This window comes from Trachemys scripta, chromosome 11, assembly GCF_013100865.1.
Source record: "Trachemys scripta elegans isolate TJP31775 chromosome 11, CAS_Tse_1.0, whole genome shotgun sequence".
NCBI classification, from domain to species: domain Eukaryota; kingdom Metazoa; phylum Chordata; order Testudines; family Emydidae; genus Trachemys; species Trachemys scripta.
Window position 1 is genome coordinate 68,664,761 of NC_048308.1, and position 15,749 is coordinate 68,680,509.

General features: G+C 42.4%; 1 protein-coding gene across 1 annotated transcript in view; it reads left to right on the plus strand.

Annotated features, from left to right (window-relative positions):
* IQCA1 (IQ motif containing with AAA domain 1) overlaps window positions 1-15,749 on the plus strand; it is a 149,118-nt gene that overhangs the window by 103,259 nt on the left and 30,110 nt on the right. Inside the window, exons 10-13 of the mRNA XM_034786437.1 lie at window positions 1,709-1,815; window positions 2,049-2,147; window positions 10,343-10,404; window positions 13,619-13,701. Coding sequence (XP_034642328.1) covers window positions 1,709-1,815; window positions 2,049-2,147; window positions 10,343-10,404; window positions 13,619-13,701 — 351 coding nt within the window. The remainder of the gene's footprint in view (window positions 1-1,708; window positions 1,816-2,048; window positions 2,148-10,342; window positions 10,405-13,618; window positions 13,702-15,749) is intronic.

Genomic DNA, 15,749 nt, shown 5'->3' on the forward strand with positions numbered 1-15,749 from the left:
GCAGAGGGTAGTGAAAAGAGTAGTCCATGAAAAACAGCTTCATAAAGGAGTTTATGTTTTAAGGTAGAAAACTGTAATTTTAAATCATCTGGAAATTGAATCAGTGCATAATGCTGGAGATCAGCTATCATAAAAATACTATCAGGGTTTGGAATGTAGGGAAACTTGAGGTATGGAGTTGTCATTTTAAAATTAATTCAGTCTATCGGAAGAGGAGATAAGGAGTTTCCCTTGTTAAATTTGTGTCCTTTGTTAATACCACAATATTCAAACAAATACAGGGCTTTCCAAATTTCAGTTTGTTTTCCAGAAAAGTAAAAGGTAGTTTTCATTAAAAATAAAAATATTCACAAAGTAAAATCATTGGGTACTTTATCATAAACAGAAATTTTGCCATAGACTTGCACTTCTCACATTCCCTCCCTCAAATGTAGTCTGCTTATTGCGTGTGTTTGGCCCATGCAACATTAAAGAGTAGTGATGTAATATCCGCTGGACTATGTGACTCTTTTTTGGAATCCCTCCACTGCCTCCCCCTTGCCTACTATATAAAGTTTAAACTTCTTGCCCTCACCTTCAAAGTTCTGCACAGCTGTATGTGCTGGATCCTATTTTTATCTCGTTCCCCTTTGCCCCACCAATGATGCCGCCTCACTGCCCCCTTCATCTCACACTCCCATCTTCAAGCCTTCTTCTGTGCCGTCCCTTATGTGTGGAATGGCTTCCCAAGCCAGTAGTCCAGGCCCACACCTCATCTTCATTCAAATTACTCCCAAATCTCACTTCTTCTGTGGGCAGGCCTACACTGCAGAGGGGATCGACACTCTGAGATTGATCCACCAGCAGTCAAGTCTAGTAAAGACCCACCAAATCAACAGCAGATCGCTCTCCAGTTGACCCCTATACTCTACCCCCATTAGAAGAGTAAGGTAAGTCGTCGGGAGCTTTTCTCCCATTGACCCCCCACGGTGTAGACCCCACAGTAACTCAAACTAAGGTACGTCGACTCCAGCTACGTTATTCACGTAGCTAGAGTTGCGTAGCATAGGTCGACTTACCGCGGTAGTGTAGACATAGCCTGTGAGGCACAAATGTTATCCCACATCAGTCAAATGCCCTCTCATTCTATTGTATTTAATGCAACATTATATTATATAACTGGGCAAAGGAGAATGAGGATGATGAGGAGTTAATGTTTAAAATTAACCCATGCCTCTGGTCCCACAGCTTGCTTTATCTTTTCTGTGTCAGTCTTTTAGTCTGTATGCTCCTTGCGTAGGAGCTATTTTTGTGACTTCCCCATGACTAGTTTAAAACTTGATACTGGAAGCAAGAGGGAGTCAGTGGAGGGATTCCAAAGTACGGTGACATGGTTGAACTCATTTTAGGTCATTACTCCTTAAGGTTGCAAGTGAAAAACACAAGCAGTGATGCTTTACGGGTTAGGACTTGCAACCTGAAAGTGACAACCTCAATATCCATTACTATCCCCCTGAAATCCAATACCAAACTACAATACAAGGCAAAGAAGGTTAACCTTGAGTTTCACATAGCCTAGCACAATAGTGCTCTGATCTTGCTTGGGGTCTCTAGGGTCTGCTACTTACATACAATTAATAATTTCAACTATCCTGTTTTTTTCAACAACATCTAGAAAAACAATGTCTCCTATAACTTTTTGCCCGCTTTCTTTGCTTTTGGATAACAGACGTTTGGCAGAACAGAGATGAGCGATGGAATTTCCCCCAGGAGTATGACCCAGAATTGATCAAAGAGGAGAAGCGGAAAGAAGTGGAGGAGGAGATCAGAGTGCAGGTGTGCTTACAATAATAACAGGATATTTATAAGAATGGTTCTTGCCGACATGGGTTTCTCTATGGTGGTAAGAACTGGCCCTGGCATCTAGACCTTGCCTCCATTCGGATCTGCCCTATCCATGGTTTTCCTTAAACGTTTGGCTGAATATTTGTGTGCAGAGTGATTTTGGGTGTATGGCTACAGCATGGAAAAAATAAGAAAAAAATTCAACCCTGTGCCTGTCTGAATAGGTTGATGAGCTGATGCGACAGGAACTGAAGAATCTGAAACTGGCAGTGGACAGAGAGAAGGAGAAAAAACGGAAAAAGGGGAAAAAAGGTGGAAAGAAGGTGAGTGCAGCAAGGGATGGAAAGCCAGCATGCATCACAATTCTCTACCCCTAAATACCAAGGAAGAAATCCTACCCCCATTAAAGTCAATAGCGAAACTCCCTCTGTGAGTGTTTGGTGAATCTTAGGTCACAAGAGGTCAAAACTACCTCATGTGTAAGCGGATTTCTTAGACGGTTTTGTTTTGTGTTCTTTGTAGTTTTTTTAGATTTCAGTGTTGACCAACCCTTAGACTTTTTATTTTAATTTATGTTTTAGGGCCAGGCAAACCATTCTGAGGGAACAACCCCACAATATTGATCTGATTTTCAAGAGTACTCTGAAACCACAGCTCCAGCTGAAGCCAATGGAAGTGGAGGGTGCTCTGCACTTTTGAAAATCGGACCATATATTCTGAGCCTGCTTGATCCAGATTAATATGATGGTCTTGTAATTAAGGCATGGGACTGGGAGCTAGTAGATTTTCCATGGACTGAGTATCCTCCATTCAAAAAGCAGGTCCCTTTAAGTTGTCTCCAAAGGGACACCCAAAAACCAAGACAACCAAAATCACTAGTCACTTTTGAAAATCTTGGTCTAATCATTCAAGTATCTGAATTGACTGACACACAAATGTGTGCATTTTGGTAAATATTATTTAAATGTATTCTGCTCACCACTGAAGAATTTAATGCAATTAAACCACATTTATTTAGGAAAAGGAAATAAGTTAGCGGCATAAATTACTTTAGTGTATTTGACCCATTAAAACGCAGCCAATATAGCAATGCTGGAGTCCTAAAAAAAGAAGTGCTGGAATGCAGGGCAGTGGGAGGCCCCAGGAGGGAGCAGGGGGAGCTAGGAGGAAGGCAATGGGGGAGCTGGGAGAGGTCCAGGTCCAGTGGAGTATGAGACTGATTCCCTGCAGTTGTCCTGCTCCCACCTCTCCTAGCTCTGCCTGACTCCTGCTCCTAAGGTGACCAGATGTCCCGATTTTATAGGGACAGTCCCAATTTGGGGGTATTTTTCTTATATAGGCTCCTATTACCGCCCACCCCCTGTTCCGATTTTTCACACTTGCTGTCTGGTCACCCTACCTGCTCCCCCTGGGGGGTTCTGCTGTCTGGGCGGCCCTGATACTCGGCTCCCGACATCTCCCACCTCACTTCTATGCTCCTTTGCCCACTCCTGGCTGTAGTGTCCCCAGCTCCTTCCACTGACCCACTGTCCAGCACCCCGTTTGGGCCTGCCAATGGCACCTGATGGCCTGACATGCTGCAGCTGAGGAAGGAAAGGTGCTGCCTGCCCCAGACCCATGGGAAGTGCCAGAACACCATTCCAGCTCCTAAAAAAGTACCAGAACGGCATTCTGAAGTGTTCTAGCACAACTTGAGTGCTGACATACACTGTTTACATCTAGTTTCACAGCATTACAGCGTGCAGAGAACTCCACACCTGCATGTTCCTTTGAATTGAATGTGCACTTTTATTTTACCCAAGGATTTAAATTCCAAACAACATTTGTACAGCAGGCATTTGGCATTTCCAGATGGAATCAGCATTTCAATTTAAAACGCTAAAGGCAAATAGCAAACCCTAAGCTTGTGCTGAAGTTTCACTCTTGGAATTGTTTGTGCATGCCAATACCTTCATCCGCAGTACTTCTAGTTAGATCTCAGCCCTTTTAGAAATTTAGAATGCTCTTTGCACCTGACCAAAAAAATGACAAGGGCAATTTAATAAAGCTAGGTTGAGGCATCTTTGAAAATTGATATATGAATACAATATGGACCCAATTCAAACAATGTCAGGGTAATTTTGAAGAGAAGGAAGGCAATGCACAAAAATGCATGTGCAGTTACAGTGACTCAGCACTCAGCATGGACACCTCAGTTCTCATTTGTGTACACAATATCCCCCAGGTCATACACACTCAGTCACTGTAGTGAGGCATATGGACCTTAGACTGCGTTTTTGAGAATTTGGATTTGTAATGGGCATAGTGTAGGCTAGGAGCAGTTAGGAAGCAGCTTGCCAACTCGCTGATGAAGAGTACTTAATTATTCAATAGTAACCCTCTGTTTGATCAAGGGCCAGTGTTGGCAGACCCATCCAGTCCTTTCCCTAGAGGAGCCAGGGCCTCTGAAGCAGATGATACAAACTAGGAAATGTTAGTAGATTTCACGGTGCCAGTGAAGACTAAGTGATGCCAGATGTAAAACAAATTTTTCCAGGGGGTTAACCTGCCTTGCAAACAGCATTCCCAAGACAACTATTACAAAGACAGACCCTTGTTTCTATGTCCAGTTACCAGTGGGAAGTTGGCAGTGAGTATAATGTCTGTCAAGCAGAATACTGAAAAGCAGAGTTCATGTTCTTTTGTCGGGGCATGCTCCATTTTCGTCAGGCCGTATTTCTTGAGAATCCTTACTGCAGCTTTTAGAAAGATTTTTTTCTATTTGCTTTGCAACTACCATTCACAGCAAGCCCACAGACCTTAGTGCTATTCCTCTTTGGCCCTAGGGAATAGACACTAGGAACTGATGTGCAGGTCAAAAGCACCATTGCAGTCTATAGTAGCACATTAGAATAAGTAGTCACAAGTAAAAAAAAAATGCTAAGAATTAGAAAAAGGAAATCTCTCAATCCACCAGGAAACACTCCTGACATACATCCTTCCCAGAATTCCCTTTTCTGAGGCAGCTCAGCTTTCCATGTGCTGAGATGTGTAAGCACCATGGAGATTGAACTCTTGGGAAGGCCATTGTAAGGAAACGGACTGTTTCTCACTGTAAAACTGTTTAGCTGAATATATATATTTTTCCCATTACAGCAAAGGTGCCCTTAAACATGACCTTGGATTTTAAAAGTTTGATTCTTTCAGCCATCCCATTAAAATCCAGAAGGAAGCTGTTAGCCCTCCTAGTTCACACAGTTTATCTCCAAGCAGAGCCTTGCCTTTGATTTCAGGACTTTTAAATACCATTTAGCATTCTAAGAGAAAAATCAGCAAAAATCACTTACATTCCCCCAGAAGATAACAGGCTATTTTATCCCATCAGTGGAGTTACACCAGGGTTTCATTTGGCCCCGTAGTTTTAGAAGGATCCTAAATATTCACTTGCTGCCTCACACCCAAAGGGCAGGCAGATTAGATTTTGGAATATTAGCCATTAGGCTGTGATGAAAATACATCAGTCAGCCAGGCATGATGGGTAAGAAGCCAAATCACTTCTTATTCTGGGCCAGACCCAGATACCCTTACTCAGGCTAAACAGCACCTTACTCCATAAGCAGTCCCATGAAAGTATTTTATTACTGTTCAATATTTATACTAAAGTAATATCCAAAAGCTCTCATCAGGATTGAGGGCCCCGTTGTGCTGGGTGCTGTACAAACACCGAAGAGAGATCGTTCCTGGGCCCCTGAAGGGCTTACAAGCTAGACATACCAACAAGCAGAGGGTAGGGATGAAAATGCAACATTCACGCAAATGAATCTTTTGAAGAATTGATCCAGCTTGGTAGTTAAATGGATTGAGGGTTTAGAGGTGGAAAAGAGGCATAGTCGCTCCTTGTCACCTGTGCAGCCATGATGAGCAGACTAGGTTTGTAAGCAGCAGGGCAGAGGTGAGTTTTAAGGATGGATTTAAAGGAAGATACTGGCTGGAATTTGCCCCATGCATACAGGGCAGCATGGGAAAAGCCATGGAGATGTTTGAGAGAAAAGCTGACTGGTGGATGGTGCAGGCTGGGAATGCTGGTAGAGAGAAGGCAAGAGTCATTATTAGGATTCTAATAGCCCCACCCTATGTAACTGCGCTAGTAATCTGACGACCTTAACAAGGGGTAAAATTTTCAGAAGCACCAAAGTGACTTATTGAAAATCCATGCTAAATAGACTTGAGGTGTGCCAGTCCAGCCCAGGAAAGAGGAGGTTGCAGTAATAACGAGGGCTTTGGCTGCATGGGCAGAAAAGAAAAGCAGGACTTTAGAGATACTGTGTAAGAAAAAGTGGCAAGATTTAGAAATTGCTTAGTAGTCATTGGGACTACCATGGAAGAAGGCGCTATTCAGTGCGAATAAGGGCATCAGAATCTGGCCCTCTACACCAACATAGCACACTTGCTGCATACATAAGTCCTGGCTTTGCCTTCTCCCCTTGGTTTTCTTATTTCATGGACATTTATGCCTCGCAAGTCATGTTCTCTAGGCACTGTTAGTCCATTCTTACCACTATTGTAAACATTTGTCACAAATTAATTGAGCAAAGATCGGGAAAAATGAGCAAGAAATTACTGTAAACTTCGAGGAAAGAAAATGGCTCAGATTGTGTGTGCATGTGTTACTTGTATCATAGTTCTAATATAAAAGGGTTTCATAATTGATCTCTGACATAACACATTGGGTGGCACCACAGTAGCATTAGCCAGAAAGACAGGAGAGGCATCTAAGGGCTTGTCTACATTGCCTTGCAGTTCAGACTATAGGGGCGTGAACAGCAGTGCACACCAAAGTGCTGCACTGTAACTGCCCAGTGTGGTCATCGTGGGCATGAACTAAAAGGTTCATAGTTCCCATTAATGTAATCCTCCTTCAGACAGGACTACATCATACAAACTAGGAACCTTTCAGTTCGCACTGGCAGCATCTACACAAGGGAGTTACAGCACTTTGGGGTGCAGCCCTGTAGTCTGAACTGCGGGGCAGTGTAGAGATAGCCTTAGGATACTCAGTGCTTAGGTACATTGCTGTGAAGATACAGTTCCCTGCACTACTTACGGAAATGTGCAGTAGCACAAGGCCATTGCTGTATGATTTGCAATCTGTAGAAGAGATACATTAGCTGCTGTGATTAGTTTCAGAATCTGCTATCATTTTTAAAAAGTTGCCTTCTTCTCTAATGTCTCCTGAGAGTTAGTGTAATATGACATGGTACAAATATGACGGTGAGCATGCTCCCATGCTGCCCTCCATGAGAAGAAGAAGCTTCTTCACCTGCCACCTAGGGTCCAGTTGCAGTCCATGAAACACTTGCAAATGGCTGAGAGAGAGCTGGTTACATGGTGATGCTCCCCTCTTTTCCAAGCCCTGAACTGCACTTAAAAGAGAGCTAAAAAATATGCATGAAGTACTTTCTCCATACTACTTGTCCACATAAGCAATTGATGTACCTGCCACAGGTACGTTGTACAATTGCAAATGAAGGGGAAGTGGTCAATGCAATTTTGACTTGGAGGGAAAGTGTCTACAAGACACTCTATTAAGATCTGCTCCACCTTGTGCTCTAGAATCCTGCTGCAAACTGATTCTGTATATGCTTACAGCAACACCTGAACTGCTCAAAACCCGTTAGTGATCACACATTAAAGAGACAAAACCCTGTGCACACCCCACTTAGGAATGGAGATGAGGCACCATTAGATCAGCCAGAACTAAATGCAGTTTTATTACACAGTAGAGGATATGCAAGAAAGTGGAAAATAATCATGAATAAATGGGACACCTATAAAGTGGTTAGGGGATGGAATAGACTGACACATTTAAAAGGTAAAATCAAATAGGTTTTCATAAGTGATTAACCTGTTTGCATTTGCTATATAGGAAAAGCAGCTGTCAGTAAGGTATATTTTGTAGGAAAGACACAGTCTAAAATTCACATTTCCTCTTATCTCAGTGCTTGCCAAATTTCCCAGAAACACTGATGTCAATTAGGAAAACACATTTTTTTCCATATAACAATTTTTTTTTAAGTTTTTGAGTTAGTTTACTGGTGAAAACGCCCTGAAGAAATTACCAGTTGGCCAATAAATTCAGCATATGTTCAGTGTCTTTATAAAGAAAAAATCATCTTGTCTTCCCAATAAGTCCCCATGATGTTATAATTTCTTCCAACTTCCTAAAAAATATAAAGAAACAATGCTAGAGAAGCACTGGCAATAACTTGCTAGAGCTGAGGTGGGCAAACTATGGCCCGTGGGCCACCTCCGGCCCGCAGGACCATCCTTCCCGGCCCTTGAGCTCTTGGCTGGGGAGGCTAGCCCCTGGCCCCTCCCCTGCTGTCCCCCCGCCCCCGCAGCCTCAGCTTGCTGTGTCAGCGCTCTGGGCAGCGGGGCTGTGAGCTCCTGCCGGGCAGCGCGGCTGCGAGAGCCACCGGCCTGCCCCGGTGCTCTAGACTGCGCAACGGCATGGCTGGCTCCAGCCGGGCGGCGCGGCTGCCAGTCCTGGTGCTCTGAGCGGCATGGTAAGGGGGCATGGAGCAGGGGGGTTGGATAAGGGGCAGGGGGTTCTGGGGGGCAGTCAGCAGACAGGGAGCGGTTGGATAGGCGTGGGAGTCCCAGGGGGCGGGGGTGTGGATAGTGATCTGGGCAGTCATAGGACAGGGAGCAGGGGGTGTTGGATAGGGGGTGGGGTCCCAGAGGGGGCAGTTAAGGGCGGGGGGGGCCAGGAGGGAGCAGTCAGGGGACAAGGAGCAGGGGGGTTGGATGGGTCAGGGGTTCTGAGGGGGGTAGTCAGGGGGCAGATAGGGGGCGGGGGCTAGGCTGTTTGGGGAGGCACAGCCTTCCCTACCCAGCCCTCTATACAGTTTCGGAACCCCGATGTGGCCCTCAGGCCAAAAAGTATGCCCACCCCTGCACTAGAGCCAGTATCTCTGCAGTCTCCCAACTGCTACTATAGTGTGAAACATACTTTTTTGACGCCATCACTAAAGATGTTTGTTTAATGTAGAACATGTTCCTTGTCCTATAAACCACCCCACACTGCTCGGACTATTTACATAAAGAAGTCTGTGGTATAGTTCTGCATATTTGGACATGTTTGTATTATTCTAATACAGGTCCATTACAAATATTAGCTTTCTCCAATTGTCTCTTATCTATATAGCTCTGGGTTTGTCTAGATTATTTACATTGTATTATGAACAGCAACAGATGACATAAGCAGTAGATTGTCTAAAGTATGATCCAGTCTTTGGAAAGTTATAATTGATTCATTTCTAATCATTGCTGATTTACCCTGGGAACAATAGCATTTTCCAGATAGGATTTTTTTTTTTAAATGTGCAATCCCTGGAGCACTGCATAAGGGTTTGTGAATAATTCAATAAAATAATAAATAAATGCATGAGTAGGAGGTTATAAAGTCTCTTCTTCCCAAGGGTTGAGGAAACTAATCGTTTAAGCTCATGCCTGGCTTTAAACGTGTGGAGTCATCTCATTGACCTCAACATGACTAATCACATTAGCTCATGGTTAAGTGCTTTGCTGGACTGGGCCTACTACACCAAGCTCTAACTCCACTGTGTGTTACACACATGGATTAACCAAGCGCTGTCCTTAGTTAATTGTTGTGTTGAAATCCATAAGTATATTTGTGTCTAGTGACTTCTAATGACTATGGAGAGTGCTAGCATATGTGATTCCCACACTTGTGTTTATTTGTTTTCCATGGGGTTTTGCAATGTGTGAGGAAGCCATTTGCACAATATGTAGCCTTCTCATAATGCTTCAGTTACTGTGCAGAAAATCCCAAGAGAAGACCTGCTCTAGTTATCCTGACCTCATGCTACTTCTTCCCTGAGGCATTACAAAGGGTAGGTCTACACTTACCTCCGGGTCCGGCGGTAAGCAATTGATCTTCTGGGATCAATCCCGGAAGTGCTTGCTGTCGACGCCGGTACTCCAGCTCGGCGAGAGGAGTACACGGCATCGACTGGGAGCCTGCCTGCCGCGTCTGGACCCGCGGTAAGTTCGAACTAAGGTACTTCAAATTCAGCTACGTTATTAACGTAGCTGAATTTGCGTACCATAGTTCGAAGTGGGGGGTTAGTGTGGACCAGGCCAAAGAGTAGGTAGGAAGGAGATTAATGGTTAGGGCACTAATCTGGGACTCAGGAGACTTGGATTCAATTCCTGGCTCAACCACAGCCATTCTCTGGGACCTTCGGCAAGTCACTTAGTCTCCCTTGTGCCTCAGTTTCTCATCTGTAAATGGGAATAGTAATTCCCTATCTCACAGAGTGCTGCAAGGATACAATCTATTCCTCAGGTACTATAGTGGTGAGGACCACGTAGAAGTACATAGATAGTGGAAAATACAAATGCTGAAATATTTAGGTTTATTAAAGTTGGATCAGCAAGTTTTGGCCTTCATCTCAGTTCCAACAGCATTCTGCTACTTATGTCATTAATTGCTGTCTACATTTATGGTCCTCAGAAAAAGAAAAAAGGGAAGAAAAGTGGGAAGAAGAAAAAGGAGAAAGATTTGACTCCCGACAGGTAAAGAATGCACCTGTTCACTCGAAGAGTTACATAATGATGAATATTTATATTTGCCACACTGCCAAACCCTTTTCGTTTTGTTTCATTACAAAAGGACAGTGTCAGAACTGGTAGGTTTACATTTCAACCTACCCGTGCCAGCAGCCTCACACTCATGAGGAACCCTACAATAAACAGAACCATTTTAATAACCGCTTTAAATATCCACAGATGTCTAGAAAATAAAACAAACCCATCATGAATTTGCAAAATGTTCATTTTAGTCTCTGAAATATTTCAAAGAAAAATCCATTTCTGCGTTGTCAGTAAATGCCGCATCGCCTCTTGACTGATAGGTTTGTCGTGCTACCCATTACAAGACAAATGCTGCTTTGATGGTATACATTGTACAATAATGACCTGTGTGTGTTTCCCTTTCATTGTACTGTTTTCAGTAGTTTGTACAAGCCAAGGCCCTGATCCTGTAAAGACTTATACATGTACTTCAACAGCCAGACTTCATTGACACCAATAGGACTACTCAGTGCATAAACACAGCATGCGTGTAAGTCTTTGCAGGCTCTTGGGCCCAATTCTTTAATGAAGACCCTTTTACTTTTATTCCCCCAGCCCCTCACCAGCAGGTGCAGGAACACCTGGCAGTCTCAGATGTCTACAGATTTTCCATCCAATTTAAAGTCCCTGAGAAGAGAGGCTGTAGCCAGCTCTAGTGAAATACCGCAATAAAGCAGCCTTTGTTTCTCATGTAAAAAGTACATGTCATAGATCAGTCGTATTTCTTGTCTGACCAACATAAATTCTTGAGGGCACCTTACAATTTGTTAAATATTTCTGTTCTGAGGGCAGAGTTTATTTTACTTGAGGGGTTTGAGCGAATTCCATGTTTTGACACCTGAATTTTCAACATTCACATGATACATCTACTGATAATCTGCCCATTTTTCACTTGTACGTAGAATACAAACCTGTGCTGAGTTATCACAACTAGCACCAATTTATCTAGTAGCAGCGTGGAACAGGGACAGATGGCGCTCCTAGGGCAGCAGGGTGCAAGAGCACTGTAGAGACAAGTATGCTCAGCACCTGGTGGAAAGAAGTGCCTTGCATTGTGCTCCAATCCCATTCACTTGTATAGGATTTAGCACCACCCTTTGGGCACTACTGCAACAATCGATCAAGAAGGGGGTCTTATTTTGGTTTCAAATGTAAAAATCTCTTAAGCCAATAAGTAAGTATTGAAGAAATGGAAGTGTATGGAAGATGACCTCTCATACCATATAACAGCTCCAGGGTCTATCAAGTAAATGCATGTGCACTTTTACATATATAAACATACACTTACACAGCTGTAATGCTGATGCCTCTGGGTGGGTCAGCAGCATCAAGGATTGAATTTGGGACCTCTGGTTCTTAATGCATGAGGCTCTATTGCCTGAACTAAAAGACCCAACTCTCTTTGCCAACGCTGTAGCAAGCACAATCAACATCTACTTGACCTACCCACCTCTAGAGGGGGACAGAGTGCCACACCAAACAGGCATGGCTTACTCAGAAAATATGTAATTATTATAATACTGTGCTATTAGTGACTACTATTTTAATACTATATTATACGCTTTGTAGTAGCTAGCTTGTTGTGGTAGTTTCTTTGGCCTTTAAGTTTCACACCTTGCTCCTGCCTGCTGTTCAGGAAAAGGGGTAACATTTCAGAAATAGCTAAGAGGGGCTCATGTTTATCTTTGTGTGTTGTTACATGGTAGAGAAACACAGGAGCTTCAATCAATAGAAGGGACTGTGCATAACACACTTCCACATGGAGGAGATGCAGTTCATGCATCATTAAATTTGCACATTTAAAATAATAAAGCAGGAAATGCAGAAGTTATGGCTCTTACAGCAGTGCTATCTTGTCCACGTTATACCTGCTGTACATTTTGTGATATGCACCTAACATAAAAATCATCACGTTATACATTCAGCTATGAAAACAAGAACCAGACTGGCAGCGTTAATGTTGTAGGCACATTAAATTTTGCATTTCCTTATTACTGCTTATGTATTAATTATGCACTGTGTGGACATAAGAATTTTTAAATGAAATGTGTATTGGAAAACACACGAGACATGAAATTAAAAGTATATTGATTTTATTGGCCAACTGATACCTATTATTAAATATTTGTATTCTTTTAGTAGTACTGAAATGCCTCAGTTAGGACTGGTAACCAAAATTATTAGAGGCATGGAAAGACTTCCTTATGAGACACTGAACAGATTGGAACTGTTTAGCTTGAAGACGAGATGAATAAGAGATGATGTTGGTATACAAAATAATGAAAGATCTAAAGAAGGTCAAGTTAGGCATTCTTACTTACCCTCAAAATATAAGACGATGACCTTCAATAAAAATGGAAGGCAACATACTTATACAGTGTGCAAAGAATTATTTCCTCAAAGCAATTTTAATTAGTCTGTAGATCTCATTGCCACAAAATAGCATTGAGGCCAAGAGTTTAGCAGGATACCAAAAAAGAGAGAGAAAAAAAATTCAAGGGTATAAATCCTCATTTCTTAGGGCAAAAGACACTCACAAATTGACAGGAGATAGGAAGAAACTTCCTCAATGAGCATGTTATTCCATAATTGTCCACTGCATGATTTTTCTCACCTGCCTCTACAACATTTGGCTCTGGCCCCCATCAGGGAGAATACCAAACTAGGTGGACCATTGGTTGATCCAGTATAATAAAGTATGTGATGTTCTTAAAGGAGTGGAAATTGGTCTATTGAAAGAGATTAAATTCCAGGAAAATTAATGAATTACTAATTGCAGAAGCATAATGTTATGTGCTGTTATTAGGATTTTAAAAGAATTTCTCAGTAATTGATATTAATGAATGATTACCACAGGAGTCAGTGATCTTCAACACCTGGAAACAGGTAGTCATGACTGCTATAAGAAATCATGTGGTATATAAGGAAATAAAAGTGTAGGACTGTTACTTAATGGGGAAGAGAACAAATAACAGATGAGACAGAAAAGTCAATAATGATTAAATATTGACAGCGATAATCAATTTTACCTCCCAGTAAAAAATTACATATTATAAAGCTAAAGATGTCTAAATGTTCCATTTAGTTTTGTTACTGATGGATTGGACTGTTTTTGCAGACCTCTAGAATTTTCTGAAATTATGTATCTTGTCTGTAGGACCATTGATTCTCTGTATGAGGAACTAGTAGAAGGAGGATTACTAATAAAGCCCAAGACAGTGAAACTCTCTGATTATGTTGGTAATGTATAAATTTTTAAATGTCTTACATATCAGAGCTAATATCTTGAATATTATGAGAACACTTCATCCATAGTGAACTCCAGTTACAGTAGTTTGGCTGCTTGTACAAGATGGATGAAATAGATTGAATGAAACAGCTGACCAAAAACTCAAGTCAGAATAAATTCAACCCTTTTTTTTTTATTTGAAATGTGGGTCTGTTTTCTGCATTTTTAAACATGTTTGCATGCCACTACTTTGTCATTCCTGAATTTGCCAGGTGCCAGAAAGAGAAGTACCAAAATATTGTAAGAAGCTGCTCTCATGTTATTTACAGTCCAGATTCCAGGAAAACCTTTTCCTAGGAGATTTCCAGTTCAAAGATATTTGGACTTTGAGCATCCAAGTGTTTGTATGTTTTATCTAATGAAACATGCAAACCTTCCAAGGTTCACTAATCACCATGACCAGTCAAGTCAAGAATGAAGTGAAGTACAGTTGCAGTTTCAATAAGATTCCGGGACAAACGTCTAAAGTTAAGCACCCAAATCAAAAGAAGCCTGATTTTCAGAGGTGCTCAGTACCCACAATTTGTACTGTTGAAGTGCCTAACTATGGAGGTAAGCACTGGCTTTATGTACCCACGTTTGAAAATTCTGAATTTTAGGCTGTCACCAGTAGCTGTCAGATGTCAGTTACCATTCAAGCAGCTGCAGGCAATATTGGCAAGACAATGGAACCTGAGGGCATAGCAACCTTGTGTTTTATAGTGTGGCCAAAATATTTTCCAGAAAATAAAATAGTCGCCAATATTATACAGCCTCACATACACGGATAGGAAACCTCAAGATAAAGCACCATCGAAAGAACTGAGTGCAGTGGGGCTAGTGTTCAGAGAAGAAATGCAATCTCACAGGTTGCACCGTGGCTTGATACACACTCTGATTGTTTTGGGCCGTTCCCTAAAACTGAACAAGCTGCAATATATCAGGGGAAGAACCCACTAATTTAAAGGACCACAATTAAAGAGCTTGTCAGTACCTAGCACGTACAGTGCACCTGGCCATTAATATGGTATATATCTAAGCAGGAAAATCTGGAGTCTCTCATATCAGCTGCAAGTGCCATGTTTTTATAAACTGTTAAAAGCAGCATTTATTGCCAACAGAGTCCTTGCCCACTCTAGAGAATGAGCTGGTATTGGTATTCTAGGCACTGCATACTCATTAAAGAGCATAGAGTGCTGAGAGTAGTAATGGAAGCTTTTCATTATTATTGCACTCGCCCAACCACTATCAGCTGTCCTTCCCAAGGTCGTTTATGGTGGACAAACATTTCAATCACAGACACTTTGAAAGACCATCTTGGCCAACAGGATAGTTAGTGGCTGGTAACATTGTAGAATTTTGGAAAAATCAAAACATCCCCTCACAATTTTAATAAAACACTCAGCACCAAAACCTCAAGCGCACCAACTGGAGAGGTGGGTAGCGGGGCAATGATGGCTTTGAGCCATCTTTGTAATCCCTTGATCCTGAAGCTGTCAGGAGTCAGTTTGGCTCCTGTCATAGTTTAGGGTAGCCTCAGGGCTGCTCTGAGTTACATAAAAGCAGCACTGACCTACTAGGAGCCACTACACTGGGTGGGGGATCACTGTAATACAGAGTGCTCATAGCCAGCACATCCCCACACAGCCCCTACTCTGGGTAGGCAGGGGGGAGGCATAGAGCTGTCAAAGCCAGCCCTGCCCCAGCAGAAGATTCTCTCATGTTCAGGGAATTCTCAGCTTTCCATTTAGGGCAGCTGTAAGTCCCACTTGCACTGCTAGAGTGATGCAAATGGTACTTAGCATTTCCCAGGAGCGAGGCCTAAAATTTTTGGCTTGATATCAAATCAAAAGCAACATTTAAAGTTACAAGGTTAGAGTTATAGCCCATAGAGAAATAAATGAGTGCCCTTCAGCCCTGAGTCCTGAAATCCTAGAAAGGTTGCTCGCTCACTCACGGTTCTGGGGGGGAAGACAAAGGGCAGAAGCCACACAGTGAGTAAAGGTACTGAAACGTCCGT